Source organism: Pelobates fuscus, chromosome 5 (genome assembly GCF_036172605.1).
Source record: "Pelobates fuscus isolate aPelFus1 chromosome 5, aPelFus1.pri, whole genome shotgun sequence".
Taxonomy (NCBI): Eukaryota; Metazoa; Chordata; class Amphibia; order Anura; family Pelobatidae; genus Pelobates; species Pelobates fuscus.
Genome location: NC_086321.1, coordinates 71,574,429 through 71,591,837, shown reverse-complemented (window position 1 = coordinate 71,591,837; position 17,409 = coordinate 71,574,429). Strand labels below are relative to the sequence as shown.

The 17,409-nt window shown below is 40.9% G+C and overlaps 1 protein-coding gene across 2 annotated transcripts in view; it reads right to left on the bottom strand.

Moving 5' to 3' along the window:
- IL7R (interleukin 7 receptor) overlaps positions 1-17,409 on the bottom strand; it is a 58,493-nt gene that overhangs the window by 6,574 nt on the left and 34,510 nt on the right. For both annotated transcript variants that reach the window (XM_063456848.1, XM_063456849.1), the window contains 5 exons: positions 8,306-8,457; positions 7,959-7,991; positions 4,164-4,320; positions 1,499-1,534; positions 566-659 (listed from right to left, as the gene is read on the bottom strand). In XM_063456848.1, coding sequence (XP_063312918.1) covers positions 566-659; positions 1,499-1,534; positions 4,164-4,320; positions 7,959-7,991; positions 8,306-8,457 — 472 coding nt within the window. The remainder of the gene's footprint in view (positions 1-565; positions 660-1,498; positions 1,535-4,163; positions 4,321-7,958; positions 7,992-8,305; positions 8,458-17,409) is intronic.

Below are 17,409 nucleotides of genomic sequence, written 5' to 3'. Positions count from 1 at the left end.
GTGCATCCCTGGACACGCAACAAAACAAGCAGCATCCCTACAAACACACAACAAAACAAGCAGCATTCCTACAATATGCAACACCACAAGCAGCATCCTCACAAACACGCAATACCACAAGCAGCCTTCCCTCACACACTGTAACTAGTGAATTTTTTTGCACAACCAAATATCTAAATAAAACATAGAATATACTATTTTAAAAAAAATCTATCTAGTTTCCTATTTGTATTTTACACTTTACATTAACCTCTGCTGTGCCAAGTAAATGCATGTGTACAGTACTGATGGAAGAATGCCTGAGCGTGCATGCAGTTTTACGTAAGTTCTCAAAAGACATCTGATGCCTCACTGAGTGGCAAAGTAGACAAATGTGCAATATGGCAGGAACATGGAACATGTCCATTTTGAAAACAAATTCAGTAAATTTGACTTTGAAATCCTGGCAATTCTTATTTTTTCACACTGGTGAGAGGTGTTAGACGAGGGTGTGAGGCCAAGGATGGGTGCTGCGAAGATTTCTTGTGCAGGGCACCTAAAAGCCTAAGAAAGTGAACATACATACCTGGTTTTCCAAAATATTAAAATCATTATGATTATAATTAGAATCAGCAAGATGACAGAAGAAAGCGTGATGATCAGCATTGTCATTTGATGATCTAGAATCAACAAGAAACATACATTTATATGCATCTCTATGGCATAAAATCCATGTGCTGTGGTTTTATAATAAAAAAATACATGTCTGGCTACATCAAAGTATGTAGGGCATAAATGCCTGCACATTGTATGGGACTATGAGAGATCACTGAGAAAAGACTGGAAGCAAGAACAAGCCAACCATTTACTCCTGTGCAGCTGGACTATAAAATTAGTAATAATACATTTTTCTGAAAAGACTTTAAAATTAGTAATAATACATTTTTCTGAAAAGACTTTAAAATTAGTAATAATACATTTTTCTGAAAAGGTATCCCGACTGCAGTACTCAATCTAAAATGGACAATTAATACAAAAATACAAATAAATTGAAAGCAATTTGTAATAAACTGTCTCAAAATGGATGGAAGAAAATTCCTTTAGACATCAAAAAATATTTATCCTTCAATCAAAAAGTTATTATTATTAATATTTTCTAGTATACTACCTTGTACATTCTGCACTCTAAACCTGTGGCAATAAAACCACCCAGATTGTTTGAAATACATTTATTGATTTTATCCAACTTTTGGAAATCCTTTTTTTATTTTTTTTATTTATTGTGCTAATTTTAATTTTGTAAAATGACCTTTCCTGATGTTGGTGAAATACAGTCTCTGAATAGCACTACAACCATTGACTGTCCTATTAATCAAAAGGTCAGTAACAGGCATACATTTGTATAATGCTCTATAAGATTTGCAGTGAAAACAAGTCCAGCTCGTCTACAGCATGTGTATGTACAGTCCAAATCACCTTTTAAAAAAAGCAAAGTAATGTTTAACTTGTATCAGTTTACCTAATTGATTTTCACCTGAAATTGATTTGCCGTCCCCTGCAAGATTAGGAAAAAAGTAAAAGATTAGGATATTTCTATTTAAAAGATATAAGAAATGGTGGGAAGGCATATGTGTATTTACATGAAATAAAATGTACATCAAATATCGTGAAGAAATATGTTATGCAACCAGAACCTCTGCACCTCCAACTTTTCTTATCGCAGTGCTTTGTAGTTATCATATGACCTTAGAATCCCATGATCCACTGTCAGCTACAATGATGCTACAGAGGCTAGTCGGGCATCATGGGAGTTGATTTACATCTCTAAGATCATATTTTACTTATTTTAAGGTCATATTTTACCTATCACCACTCATGCGTGTGGGACCAGAAACAGCTTTTCCTTTGTTATACTATAGTAGTGAATATTATGAAAGACTTATTTAAAGATTGGGATTTAGTGCATACATGTTCACTAACAATACATTTATTTTAGGCATCTTTTTTCCTGTTTTTTTGGTACCTGTAAAAAAGTTATTTAAAGAAGAAACCTTGCCAGATCTTGTGACTAGGCTCTACGGAGTGATTGGTGTATTGGTAAGTTCTGGTTAAATAGTAGGATCTGGCCCAGTGGTTCCCAATCAAGCCCTCAATGCACACCGATGGTCCACTTGAACAGAATTAGGAAATGTCTACATTATGTATTAGGGTCTGGGTTTCTAACCACTGCAGCCAATAGTGCATATCTTTCTGACCTCAATATCCATTGCTAAAGAATGATGTAAACTCTACATTCATAAGGTGGAGTCTGACCTTCAAGCTGCCTAGATGTGGGGCATGGGGGCTCCCGGCTAATGTGCTGATATACGAGAAATAATTCCAGTCATCGGGCTGCTAGACATGGGCGTCCGTGGAATTTTACCGCAGGGTGTGTGGGGGAGGGGGGGGATGTGGACAGAATTGTAATGACATTAATGCTTGGCCCCTTTTTGCAGGACCGGACTGGGAAAACAAAAACATGCATGACAACCCTATAAGTCATTGTGCCATGTAGTGTGTGTGTGTGTGTATATATATATATATATATATTTATATATATATATATATATATATATATATATATACATACATGCACACACGTATATATATATTATTGGTATGTTTCACATCACATGCATATACAGACAATCTCACTGACACAAGCTCATTGATACACATAAGCTCATTGACATAAAAGCACAATCTCACTGATACACACAAATAGGCTCACTGATAGACAATATCACTGACACACACACAGACAAGCTTACTGGTACACACACACAAACTTAGTACAAACTCTGACACCCACACAAGGTTACTACAGACAAACTCATTGGTATACAAACACAAACTTACTACAGACAAGCTTACTGTCACACACATGCTCAATACAGACAGGTTCACTGACACACACATGCTCACTAAAGACAAATTTACTGTCACACACATGCTCACTGACAGACACACACAAGCTCACTGAATGTCATGCTTACCTTGGTTGGGGAATCCTTTCAGACGAAGAGGGAAACTCTCCACACTCCTGGGCTTACTTCCAGCAGTTCAAACGCCGGCCGCTTAAGCCCCACCCCCTCGGTTCTACTCGGTTCTACCCAATAGTGCTTTGCTTTTCAGTGTATCTTGTGATTTGACCTCGGCTTTCTGACTATTCTCATTTCTGTATTCCTGACCTGGCTTTGGTATCTCGCTATTGTGATTTCTGGTTTCCATGACGACTTGTATTCCTTGATTCTGTGACTTCTGGCTTCCTCGACCTTGGCATGTCCCCGGCCATTTTTTATCTGTCTATCGTTAAGTCCGGCCATTGTAAGGCCCAGTATACGTTCTTCTATTGCATCCTGCATGTTGGTAGCTGTCACAGTCCGAGTGAAAATTGCCTGTGGGGAGGTAGCAAGTTCCCCTTTTTGGCCCTCCCTGTGGATGCCAAAGCTGCTAAACTTACCATGGAGCACTAACTATGCTGGGGGTACCCATGCAAATCGATTGCTATCTTACTCGAGACTTTCAGCCCAAGGTGCTTTGTTGTGACCTGCTTGGAGCAGAGCTGGGGGGAGGCGGCCTCTCTTCTCGCTCCTCTGCTCGCTGTGCAGTCCCGCTGGACTCATACCCCTCTTGGACCAATAGGTTTATCCTGGTTCCCACTGGCCGGCTCAAGACTGCCTTAGCAGTGCCTTATATTTGACCCTAGCAGTTACTTGGTCACAACTAGGCAAGATGGCGCCCTGACTTTACCATCCATGGGAGTTGGGTGAAGCTAGATTCTGGTCCATTGGCTGACATAGGAGTTCCTGTGATAGTGGCGGATGCCATGTTGCCTGCATTATTATTATTATTGTTTTTTTTAAATCTATGTGGTACAGTAACATAGACATTTGTTTAGCCCCAGTGGTTTACACTTTTGCATGTTTACCTAACTTATAATACAGCAATTCCCTTTCTTTAGTATTCTACCTTTCTTGCCAATCTTTCACGACTACAAATCTTGTTTCTGGCCAATGCTTAGATGCTTATTTTATTAAATTGTGCTTTAAATTCTAACGCTATCATATAACAATGCACAACAAAAATAAAGATTTACAAAAACAAAAATTCTACATTTATTATAGCAGGAACTTGTCAGGTACCTTTTAATGTGGTATTAAAGAAGACCACTCTACTCCATGCACTTGGTGTTCCACTAAACATGTTTGCTGGCTTTGCTCTGACTCTTGTTTCATATTGTGCACCGGGTTCTAGGTTCCTGTTTGGAATGAACACTTCCTCATACATAGTAAATATGCACTAAATTGGGATCGAAAGAATAGTTACATGTAAGCACACGCATTAACAACTTAAAAACATTACTTTACTACTACATTATTGTTTCCACTGCCCACTGCTAGTACTTTACTTTTCATCCAAAACTACAAAAAATGACCTTTACAAATGTGGAATTACCTTCCAGAAATTCTCAAATCAAAACCGCTTCTTATTTTAGGAGCTCTACATAGTTGGTGTGTCTGAAGTAATGCATCTTTAAACTACAATAATAGAGTTATTCACTAAAGTGAAAATTCAAGGGGAATTTAAGGTGAATTTCAAACTCAAGACCTTAGTAGCTGAAATATAAGCTTAAAGGACCACTCTAGGCACCCAGACCACTTCAGCTTAATGAAGTGGTCTGGGTGCCAGGTCCAGCTAGGTGTTACCCTTTTTTTTTTTTTTTATAAACATAGCAGTTTTAGAGAAACTGCTATGTTTATACTGAGGGTTAATCCAGCCTCCAGAGCCTCTAGTGGCTGTCTCATTGACAGCCGCTAGAGGCGCTTGCGTGCTTCTCACTGTGAACATCACAGTGAGAAGAAACCAGCGTCCATAGGAAAGCATTGTAAATGCATTCCTATGCGACCGGCTGAATGCGCGCGCGGCTCCGGCAGCGCATGCGCATTCAGCCGATGATGTTGCGAGGAAGGAGGAGAGGAGGAGGAGAGCTCCCTGCCCGGCACTGGAGAAAGGTAAGATTTTAACCCCTTCCTCTCTCCAGAGCCCGGCGGGAGGGGGTCCCTGAAGGTGGGGGCACCCTCAGGGCACTATAGTGGTCCTTTAAGTGACCTTACATTTTAAATTCTCTTTCAATTCACTTTGAATTTTCACTTTAGTGTGTTGGGAACCAGCCTTTGTACAAGATACAGTGTTCTAAATTACATTTTAGTTGCATAAACAGTTATAAGTAAGTTTCCCCTGGCCACATCCCTAATCACATCCTTAAAATTCTAGTGGCCCCCTTTGTCCATTTGAAAGATTGGTTGCTATTAGAGTTGTGCAAAAATTAGTTTGATATGGATCATCCAAACAAAAACCCTTTTGACACCCACACATCAATTCGCCTAGGATTTTCCTGGGGAATCTTTTTCAATCAATAACACTCCACAAGTAAGTCCTGTATGAATTGATTTGTTCGGGCGTAGATGAAAAAAAAAATGATTTGCTCAAATCGGCTCAAATTTTATTTTGCACAAGTCTAGTTGGTATGAAAATCTGCCCAGAGCTTCAGATTCATGAAACCATCTATAAAAAGCTCGGGGGAGGAGGGGGTAGGTCAAATTCCCTGATGTATTATATTCTTACTCTGAGACCCTGAAATCACTAACTTATTTGGGGACATTTATCAAAGGGTTCTGCTTTAAAAATTGGTGCAAAAATAGAAAAGTGGAGGAGTCACCAATAGAATGTGTCTGCTGGTTCCACTTGCTTCTATCAGGTCTTAAATTCCCAGACCTACACTAGAACTACTACGTTAGGCATTAAAAGTTACTAGCCACTACATATCTGGAGTATATTTTATTTTCTCTAAATCAGTGATTCCCAAGCCAGCTCTCGTACAGTAGCAGACCAGTAATTAGGCATTTTCTAATGGTATTCCAATGGGCATCCTGGACAAATGGTAACAAAACCTGGTCCATTGGTGGGCCTTCAGGACTAGATTGAGAATTGGGGAAATTGGGAATTGCAAATTATAGATCAACGTAGCTGAACTGGAAAATTCTCCAACTCTGTGCATTTTTTAACTTGCCTATTTAGGCCTTAATTTACTATTCACTTGTAAACTCTGGAAAATGTTCTATTTACGAAATAGCATTCGATATATACTTCCATTATTTTTTGCACATCATGCAGTGTACTTAAAGTGGAAGTTTTTAATACTTTATACTTGATAGTTTATATTCTTATTCCAGAGGCTATACCAGTACTTATACCAGACAACACTATTAATATATACAGTGATCAGTCACAACATTAAAAGTACTGAGAGGTCAAGTGAAAAACAGTGATTAGATTGTTACAATGGCACTTGCCAAAGGGGTGGGATATATTAGGCACAAAGTGAACAGTCAGTTTCTTTTCATATGATGGAAGCAGGGAAAATGAGCAAGCAAAGAGATCTGAGTGATTTTGAGGAGGGTCAAAATAGTGAAGACTAAGATGACTGGGTCTGGTCATGGGCACCCAAGGTTCATTGTTGCATGTGGGGAGCGAAGGCTCTGATCACACAGAAACTAAGCAGCACACACACAGCCAGAGAACCTTTGTTTTTTCCACAGCCCTAGGCTTACTCTATTTTTATTTTAAACTCACAGCACGACTTTTCTTAGCACTATGGTTAGTTGGTGAAGGTTATTGTAGAAATGTCTAGAAGGGAAACTCTCCTAAATGGGCTTTATCATTAGGGCAATTGTTTAGCTAGCATGGAAGGTTTGCCTTTTGTATAAATAATTGTTTTGCTTCCTTTTACGTTTAGCCTTCTTTGCATAATATTTTCAGACAGCGACCTTGAACTCGATTAAACATTTAGCAAGTTTAATGAAGGCTCAACTACAAACTCTCTTTAGAGACAGTATCCTTTTGCAATGTTTTGGTTATATAATTTTTTGCAACATTGTATATATTTCCTTGAGCCATTATTTTATAGGTATTATACTGCTTTGCAGTTTTAAAGATTTACTCTACACTTGTGTCTGTTTTACAACCAACCTATCCTTTTGCCTTCATTACAATATTATTTTTTCAGACAGCGACATTGTAGTCAATTCAGTGTTTAGCAAGTTTAATGAAGACTTAGCTACATAATGTTTTTCAGAGACATTATCCCTCTGTAATACTTTGGTTATAGGTTTTAATTGCTACATTGTATATATTTCCTTGTTGTACTATCCTATAGGTACCATATTGTTCAAACTCTCTGTGAGTATATTTTTTTAACTCACCATAACTACTTTGTAACCTATATACAATTAGGAATCATAATTGTCTATTTCCTATAATTATTTTTACAAGCAACCTCTAGACCCCCTTCTAACCGATTTCTAACTTAGAGCGTATCAGCTCCCCTTTATTTTGTATTTATAAGTTTCCTTTTTTTGTTTGTTTATAAGTTTCCTTTTTTTTTTTGTTCATTTACTGTTCCTTTTTAAATATAAAAAAAAAATTGAGTTTAATTACATTATATTCATATAGGGACTTTAGAAACGTTAACGGAACCCAATAGGCAGATACAAAGTACAAACCTACGGGTATACCTCTCCTCGAGCTACAATCAGGTCACTCATGTGGCTGCCCTAACGTGTGAAATATGTTCAAATACCATATCTGTATAATACGTAACACAGTTTGAGTGTTGTTCACACAATTTATGATGGGACCTGCGCGTCCACTATATCTTGTCTGCTTGTTCAAACTCTAGATCCATGCTGTTGTACATTGCTCAGGGCATGCCCTGAAACGTTTATGTCTGAATAAAGCCTTTTTGAAACCATATAGGGACTTTACTGTGTCTCTGGACTTTTATGTCCATTGGTAATTTCTTTGTGCATAATCTATCAGAAAAGAAAAAGACACATTTTTTCTTCAAATGAAGATTAATGAAGATTAACAATGCCTACCATTTTGTTGGACTTTATATCTTCATTGCACTCCTGTTAGAAAAAGAGCAGAAAATATAGTTGATTATATACAAATAAAATGAATATACACTATTGCACATGTCTACTATTTATAATGAACACTTGCAAGTTAACATTTTGTTTTCCTATAGGAAACAATGTGAGTAGTTTACTCTTTTCCCACTGGCAATATTATTATTATTATTATTTTTACTTTTTATTTTTTTTATGACAACAATTGTCTGGTAAGGTGCCACTGTAAGTGCTAGTATGAATGAGCCATTCCTTGAATCTCAGTATGGATATACAGTATGTGAGGCCATCACAGGCTCTTCATAAAGACTTACTGGCCATTCCTTATTGACCTTACGCATCTGGATTTCATATTGTACATTTTTCTCCAGCATGTCTTTACTTCCATAAGGTGCTGTGAATGCAATTTTAAGTTCATCGATCTTTTCATATGAAACTGTTAGATTTAGTGGTGTTTTGCCGAGTACTGTAAACACAAAAAGAAAGAATACACACATGTTAAGGTACACTGGAAACTGGTAAAGAAAACAAAAACCACAGACCAATACAGCATTCAACTAAATATTATAAACATAACAGAGATTGATAGCTAATGTATTCTATATACTAATAAAGAATCATCCTTTGGAATGCACAAGGTTCATTTATACTTAGTGTTTCTACTCAAAATACATTTAGCCTGTCTTGTTTTTTTTTTGGATCATCGCCTGGGAATTATAACACGTTTTTCGAATGTACTATATAAATTTATTTATAGATGTATAAAGGCAAAACTATAGGAAGTAGATTTATGATGTTTATTAATGACATTTTGTTTTGAAATAAAATGTCTTTGCCATGCATGAGAGGTCATATTGCTCTGCTTAAAGGGGAGCCAGAGGGCCCCAGTGCTTTTCCAAGCTCTGCTGCTAGTTTGGGCCCCTTAAAGTTGCATGGATTGTACCTCCCTCACAGTGACCCTGAGATAAGACAGTGGGAGACAAGTATGGAAAGAGCAATCCGGAACTTTATCTGCTTTGTAAAATGTTGTCCACCAAAGCAGAAGTGCCTCTGTAAATAACATTTTTGAAAGTCAGCTCAGAAATAAATTGCTGCTGAATCAGGGTGTGAATTTACATCTCAGATGCCCGTAGGCACAAAATTCCACGGCCCCTCTGCTCCCCCACGCCCAAAAAGAAATACAAGACAGAAAATAAAGAAGAGGTGAGTTTAATTAATTATTAACCCCTTAAGGACACAACTTCTGGAATAAAAGGAAATCATGACAGAATATTTCCGTCATGTGTCCTTAAGGGGTTAACTGGACATTACAGGCTTAAAAACATCTAAAAACATACACTGATCAGCCACAACATTAAAGCCATCTGCCTAATTTAGTGTGGGTCCCATTCATCTTGCCAAAAGAGCTCTGATGTGTTGAGACATGGACTCCACAATGTGTCCTGTGGTATCTGGCAAAAAGACATTAGCAGCAGATGCTTTAGGTCCTGCAAGATGTTAGGTGGTGCCTCTATGGAGCTGTTCCAGCAAATCCCACAGATGCTCACTGGGATGAAATCTGGGGAGTATGTCGTGTTCCTCAAACCATTGCTGAACAATGTTTGTAGTGTGGCAGGGTGCATTATTCTGCTGAAGAAAGCCACTGCCATCAGGGAACACCATTGCCATGAAGGGGTGTACGTGGTCTGCAACAATCTCTAGGTAGGTAGTATGTGCCAAAGTAACATACATAAGAATGCCAGAACCCAGGGTTTCCCAAGAGCATAATATCCAGAGCATAATACTGCCTCTGCCGGCCTGCCTTCTTCCCATAGTCCAACCTGCTGCCATCTCTTCCTCAGGTAAGTGACGAACACGCACATGGCCAGCCTTCTTATCTAAAAGAAAATTCCAGTGGCGTACACACGATCCATTGGGCCCAGGTGCGAAAATTGAAAATCACAGTGAGAAGACGCTGGACGTCCATAGGAAAGCATTGAGTAATGCTTTCCTATGGGCGGTTTGAATGCGCGCGCGGCTCTTGCCGCGCATGCACATTCGGAGCTAAGAGGTGGATCAGGGCGGAGAGATCCCCAGCGCCAAGGGAGCCCGGCGCTTGAGAAAGGTAAGTGCTGAAGGGGTTTTAACCACACACACACACTCTCACGAACAGACGCATACACACTAGCTAACAGACATACACATTTACTGACAGACACACACTCAGTAAAAATGAAAAGAGGTCCAGGCACTCCTTGGTTCAGAACAGGCACTTTATTTGGAACCACAACAGCAAAGTTTTGACCTTGAGGTCTTTGTCAAGCTCTTTGTCAGCTTGAAAAAGACCTCAGGGTCGAAACGTTGCTGTTGTGGTTCCAAATAAAGTGCCTGTCCTGAACCAAGGAATGCCTGGACCTCTTTTCATTTTTATGTTATTACTAGGGAATCTGGTGTTTGGTTCCAGTACAGAAGTACCCTGGCTCAGATTGATGGGAGTGAGTGCAATTCTACATATACTACAAAAAAGACACATACTCATTGACAGACATACATACACACTGTAACGGATCACCTGGCACCCCGACTGGGTACCTCCGTTGAAGGATGCTCCTAGCGCTTACAGAGGGCTCCAAGCATTACACAGACACCACAACCACCGCAGACCCCACGAACTGCTGCAGCTTGGTTGGGGTCTTGCCGTCTCCTACCCACCCTGGACCTACGACAAGGCTCCAGGTTCCAGTGGGTGAACCTCTCCTCCAAGAGAGTGAAGCAGGAACAGGCTCTTAAAAGAGCCTAGAAGTGATTATCCAAGGGAGCATGCAGAGCATAGCAATCCCTTGTAGTGATATATCAGGACTCTAGATTGAGGGTGAAGAAGAACTGACTGTGCTGGCACACCCAGCCTGGTTTTTATTACGGTCTTGCACATACAGGACCGCCCACAGGGAGGTATAAAATAACCAATCAGACAATGGTTACATTCCACAGATTCCCTCCCCTCTGCTTGGGAGATAATTGAGTTTCTTACTGTATCTACTCAATTATCTCCAAGCTAAAACTTATGCTTTTTTATGCATTTTTATAACTTTAAAACTATACATTCAATCTTCATAAAAAAACACATATTCACAATCAATCCATTCAGGGGAACAACATATTAAAAAATGTCACAAATCAGACCAGGGGTTCAAAAGTTAGCAAAAGTATTTTTAAAACCCACTGCCAGCATGGCTTTCCGGCCCAAACCAGTTTCACAAGAGTCCTCTATCCTGGAGACAATGGAGAGGTAATCCAATTATATCCAGGGATAAAGGCAAACTCCATTGAGCACATGTTAGCAAAAGACATTAAAAGACACAAAAATACATAACTCCTATCATACTGAACAGAACCCCCACATTCAACCCATCCCCAGATGGCTTGGATCTGAGCGCTCAATATATCCGAACAGCGCTCAGATGCCACAGTCAAATCGCCATGTCACTGTATAGCACAGTTAAAGGGCCAGAAACAGCATTATAAAAATCCATTATGCCCAAATACAGTTCTTAAAGGGTCAGTAACAGTATAATATCAGTCCATAAGCCCCAACTCAGTTCCTTAAAGAGCAATACATCCCAGGGCCATAGTCGCAGGGCTGGAGGCTAGCAATCAGTCCTCTCCAATGCCCAGTGGCAAATGGCAGTTTCTCACACACACTCACTGACAGACAGACATACACACTCACTTACAAAACATTCACTCTCACTGACAAACACACACTCACTAGCAGACACCAAACAGACTCAGTAACAGACACACAGAGTAACACACTCACTGACACACACACTAACACACACTCACTGACACACTAGCAGACACACACTCAATAACAGACACACACAACTAACACACTCAGTAACAGACACACACACAGTAACACACACTCACTGACACACAAAAATTAACACACACACTAACACACATATACACACACACACTCATATTTTTTTTTTACATTTAATCCCCCAGCCTCCCTACCTTTGGGAGTGCTGAGGGGAATCCCTGGGGTCCAGTGGGGCTGCCCGGCGGCCAGTCCTGCAGGTGGAGAGGGAGCACTGATCCTCCTGTTCAGCTCCCTTGTGCCCCGCTTAGGCGTCATATTCCGGCTCCGGCATAAGTGCAGTTTGCGCGAGGGAGCTGGGCAGAGAGCACTCAGGGGAGAATGCTCCCTTGCGCGTCCACCAGCCAAGTGACACCACTGCCAGCCTTGGGGGGCCCTGAGGTGGCCAGCTCCTGGGCCCCCAGGAAAAGAGGCTTGCAAACTGGCGTACATACCACGGTATGTACACCAGTGCTCTGATCGGTGTGTGGCTTTGCAGCCCCATATGCACTTTTGGTATGTGCTAACCAATGCACACCCCACAAAACTTGCTGTTTTGGAGATGCTTTGACCAGGTCGTCTAGCCATCACTATTTGACCCTTGTCAAATTCACTCAGATCTTTTTGCTTGCCCATTTTTCCTGCTTCCAACACATAATATTCAACAAGTAACTGTTCACTTGCTGCCTAATATCCTGCCCACCCATTGACAGGTGCTATTGTAACAACATAATTAATGTTATTAACTTCAGCTTACAGTGGTTTTAACCCCTTCAGGATGGAGTCAATAGTACACATTCTGATCAAAACAAAATGTAAACAAAACCTAGAATTTGCGCTATATGTCTGTTCACCCGTAGTTCACCTCTTTCATATTAAGTGCACCCACACTTATATATCATTTTGTTCAGGAGAAACATGGCTTTAACTTCTCATGAACTATTCATATATGAAACATAACTTATTATGAAAAAAAAACAAAAAACGTGAGAAATTAAGATTTAAAAACAAAGTTGTAGTTCTGCCTTACATTTTAGCTGTAAATGTCATGATACTGTTTGCATTTACTGCAATAAAATGCACATATTTGTATTCAGCAATGTCTCATGAGTATAACAGTACCCCCCATTAACAGATTTTACGGTGTTTTGTAAAGTTACAGGGTCAAATATAGCACATTCCATTTTTTTTACATTAAAATTTGCCAGATTAGTAATGTTACCTTTGAGACCATGTGGTAGCCCAGGAATGAGAATTACCCCCATGATGGCATAGCATTTGAAAAAGTAGACAACCAAAGGTATTGAAAGTGGTGTATGTCCAGTCTTTTTTAGTAGCAACTTAGTCACAAACACTGGCCAAAGTTAGCATTCATATTTGTGTTTGTGTGAAAAAAGCAAAAAACTAATATTTTGCCAGTGTTTGTGACTAAGTGGCTGCTAAAATGACTGGACATACCTCATTTGCAATACCTTGGGTTGTCTACTTTTGCAAATGGTATTCAATCATGGGGGTAATTCTCATTCCTGGGCTACCATACGGTCTCAAAGGCAACATTACCAAACTGGCAAATTTCAATGTCAAAAAAATGAAATGCAAACCTTATATTTGACTCTCTAACTTTCCAAAACACCATAAAACCTGTACATAAGGGGTACTGTTATACTTGGGAGACTTCACTGAACGCAAACATAAGTGTTTCAAAACAGTAAAACATATTACAATAATAATAAAAGTGCAGTTTGTGTGTGAAAAATGTATACAATTTAACTTCTACTGAAAATATCATCGTTGTAATACAATTTAACATTTGGAAACACTAATAATTGTGTTCAGCGAAGTCTCCCGAGTAAAACAGTAACCCCATGTACAGGTTTTATGGTGTCTTGGAAAGTTACAGGGTTAAATATAGTGCTTGCAAATTAAATTCTCTGCACTTTCTGCCTGGGTTGTCAGGCATGTCAATCAAATTTTAATTAATAAAATCACATAATTATGCTAAAAGATTACTTAAATATACACGTAGAATTTTTATATATATTCATATATATGTATTTAAATTCTAAGTGTATACTTATGTAATCATTTATGTCATTATATATATTTATCTATATACACGGCACACGGCAAAGCCTGTAAGTAGGGAGAAAGAGACTGCTGAGAAAATGGAGGATGTCATGAAAGCTTTGCTCCAGTCCACTGCTGTACAGCAAGAGACAAACAGGAGGACTTCAGAGACTAATGCAATACAGCAAGAGAGCATTTCAATACTGCAGCAGCTTGTACTGGCTCAAAAGGAAAATACAGATGCTTTATTCAAGCAAGTTGAAGCAACACAGGCAGCAGCTCATCAATTGCTCAGAGAGGAGCAGCAGCATGCCACATGTGTCATACAGCAGGAGATCCAGAGTCTATCACAAAGGCTGGCCAGGGATGCCACAGACTCACCACAATGTCCAAAGGTGATCAGAGTGAGTCACTACTTGCAAAAGATGGTATCCACAGATGATGTAGAGGCCTACCTGATGGCATTTGAGCGAACCGCTGAGCGAGAAGGTTGGCCTGAAGTGGAATGGGCAAGTCTGCTAGCACCATTTCTTACTGGTGAATCCCAGAAAGCATACTATGATCTGGAACCAGCGGAAGCCAGTGACTACAAGAAGCTGAAAGCAGAAATACTGGCACGCCTGGGGGTGACAACAGCCGTCCGTGCCCAGAGATTTCATTCGTGGACTTACAGCCTGGATAAAGCGATTCGTTCACAAATGTTTGACTTGATACACCTTGCCAGAAAATGGTTGCAGCCAGAGATCAACTCACCCAGCCGCATTGTGGAGCAACTGGTGATGGAAAGATTCCTAAGAGGCTTACCTATTGGTCTTCGTCGGTGGGTCAGTCAGAGCAATCCCCAAACAGCAGACCAATTGGTTGAATTGGTTGGACGGTATATAGTAGCGGGAGAACTGCTTCAACCTCCTGGCCAAGAGAGACCCAAGAATCTGAAAACCTACAGCAAATCTGGTAAGACTTGTTGTTTTATTACCCAAGAGACATTGTTAAAAGAGAAAAAGACTTTGGGAGGTGGGAAGAGCCTACAAATGAATCAAAAAGTACTAATTATGGTATAAAATGCTTTAAATGCAGAAACTTTGGACATATTGCAAAAGACTGTCCTGAAAATGTTGAACCAATGGAGTGTAATTTTGGTAATAATTGGGAAGGAATTGCACTTTATTCACAGGTTGTATGTTCTGTGGAAAAAAAGGGTTATTTGAGTAGTCACCCTGGGTGTACCGTGAATGTGGAGGGAAAAAATATACAGGCATTGCTAGATTCAGGGAGTATGGTTACCCTTCTAGACCAATCCTTATTACAGGATACTCATATTGTTATCTCTGGAAAAGTTGATATTGCTTGTGTGCACGGGGATATACATAACTACCCTACTGCAGATATACTTGTTAAAACCCAGTGTGGTACTGTAAACTGAAGAGTGGGGCTGGTACCAAAACTGGCACATGAGATGATTATTGGAAGGGATTTTCCCCATTTTCTAGACCTATGGGCATGTTTTGAAAAACCATCAGGTGAACAGAATGATGAATTTCCTTTTGCAAATACTCTGGCAGATGAGAGAGATCATGATGATGAGCCTAACAATATGCAGCATTCCCCTATAAAAACATTAGTTGGTGAAAACCCAGAACAAACTAATGCGGGACCTTCTAGAAGCTCTGAACCAGATATAGAGTTAGCTGAAATAGAGTTAGCTATTTTTAGCGTGAGGCGGGTAGGTAGTACTTTAATTTTTTGGGGTGGTAGGTGACTAGGGGTTTGGGGGGTATTTTCAGATTTAGCCCCTGGGGAGGGGGCAATACCCCATTTTCATTTAGGGCCCCCACCCGCCACTCATGGGTGGGGGCCGGGATGGAGGACAATGGGTCCCCCCATTTTCATTTAAGACCACCACCCGCCACTCATAGGTAGGGGTCGGAGGGAGGACAATAAATCCCCCTCATTTCCATTTGGGAACCCCACCTGCTGCTCGTAGGTGGGGGCCGGGGAGAAGGACAATAGGTCCCCCCCTCATTTTCATTCAGGGCCCCCAACTACCGCTCATGGATGGGGCACAGGGGGGACGACAATAGGTGCCCCCCCATTTTGATTTAGGGCCCCCACCAGCCGCTCCCATTTTGTTGCATAGCCCCCACTTGCGGGGCACGGGAGGGCTCGGGGGATGACACTATGCCCCACCATGGGGTCATTTTTTAGAAGGAGGGGGCTTTTTTTACAACAGTGAGCAGCCACAGGCTGCTCACTGTTTACTAGACATGTCCCAAGTAATTTTTACTTGGTATTAGTAAAGTTGGCTGAAAGACCAATCTTGGTCTTTCAGCCTTTTATTGGATAGCTCCCTAATACCGTGGGAATTAGGGAGCTATCTACTAAGCGGCTACAAGATGCAGCTGCGATCGGTTTGGAGTTTCATTTATTCAACTGAAATTTTGAACTGAACAAAAGTCCTGAATTTCATCTTAACATGAATGGACAAACTGCTCTCTCTGAGAAATGAAGAACAGATTCTGAGTGAGGAAGAGAAGAGAAGTGAGCAATCGGGGAAAGGTAAGTTCTTGGTACTTATTTCTCTCCACCAGCACACTTACGTTTCAAAAAGACAGGCCGTGTGCCTGTAGGTTGGTGCCTACTCTGCCCATTGGGAAACTGCCTTGTGCTGGATGAAAGTAGATATCATAGGCGTGCGCACGGGGTATGCCGGGTGTGCCTGGGCACACCCTAATCCCCGCGGCACACCTATGGATTGAGTCCTTCAGGAATGCGTGGGAACAGTGTTCGTGCAATTTTGTTTGAGCAGGAATGCCGTTCCCGCTGTTCCTGCAGGTTCTCAGGGGGCGTCAAAAAATGCCACCCCGAAATGTCCCCTCCTCCCCTCCCCCATGTTCCTCCTGTCATGGGGGGAGGGCAAGAGGTGATGGACCCCCCCATCGGGCGACTGTCTCTATATCAGACACGGCGAGGTAGCTGTGTCCTCTCTGCTCCCTTTCGCCGCGCGCAGTTTGCTGATGCCGGGAGCCAGCATATGAAGTCATATTCCGGCTCCCAGCTACAGTAGACAGCCGCGCAGCAAGAGGGAGCAGAGAGGATACAGCTCCCTCGCCGCGTCTGATATGGAGACAGGCGCCCGACCCAGTGGACCCCAGGGACAGGTCCACGCCAGCTCTCCAGGTAGGGAGGCTGGGTGGACATTTTTTTATTTAAAAAAAATAATTTGTGAATGTATGTCTGTGTGTGTGTGTGTGTGTGTCTGAGTATGTGTGTGTCTGTGAGTGTATGTGTGTGTGAGTGTGTATGTGTGTCAGTGTATGTGTGTGTCTGTGAATGTAAGTGTGTGTGTGTCTGAGTATGTGTGTGTCTGTGAGTGAATGTGTGTGTGTCTGTGAATGTGTGTGTGTATCTGTGAGTGTATGTGTCTGTGTGTGTGTGTCAGTGTGTGTGTGCATGCGTATATATATATATATATATTTAAAAAAAAGTTAAACTGTACCTAGCACTCAG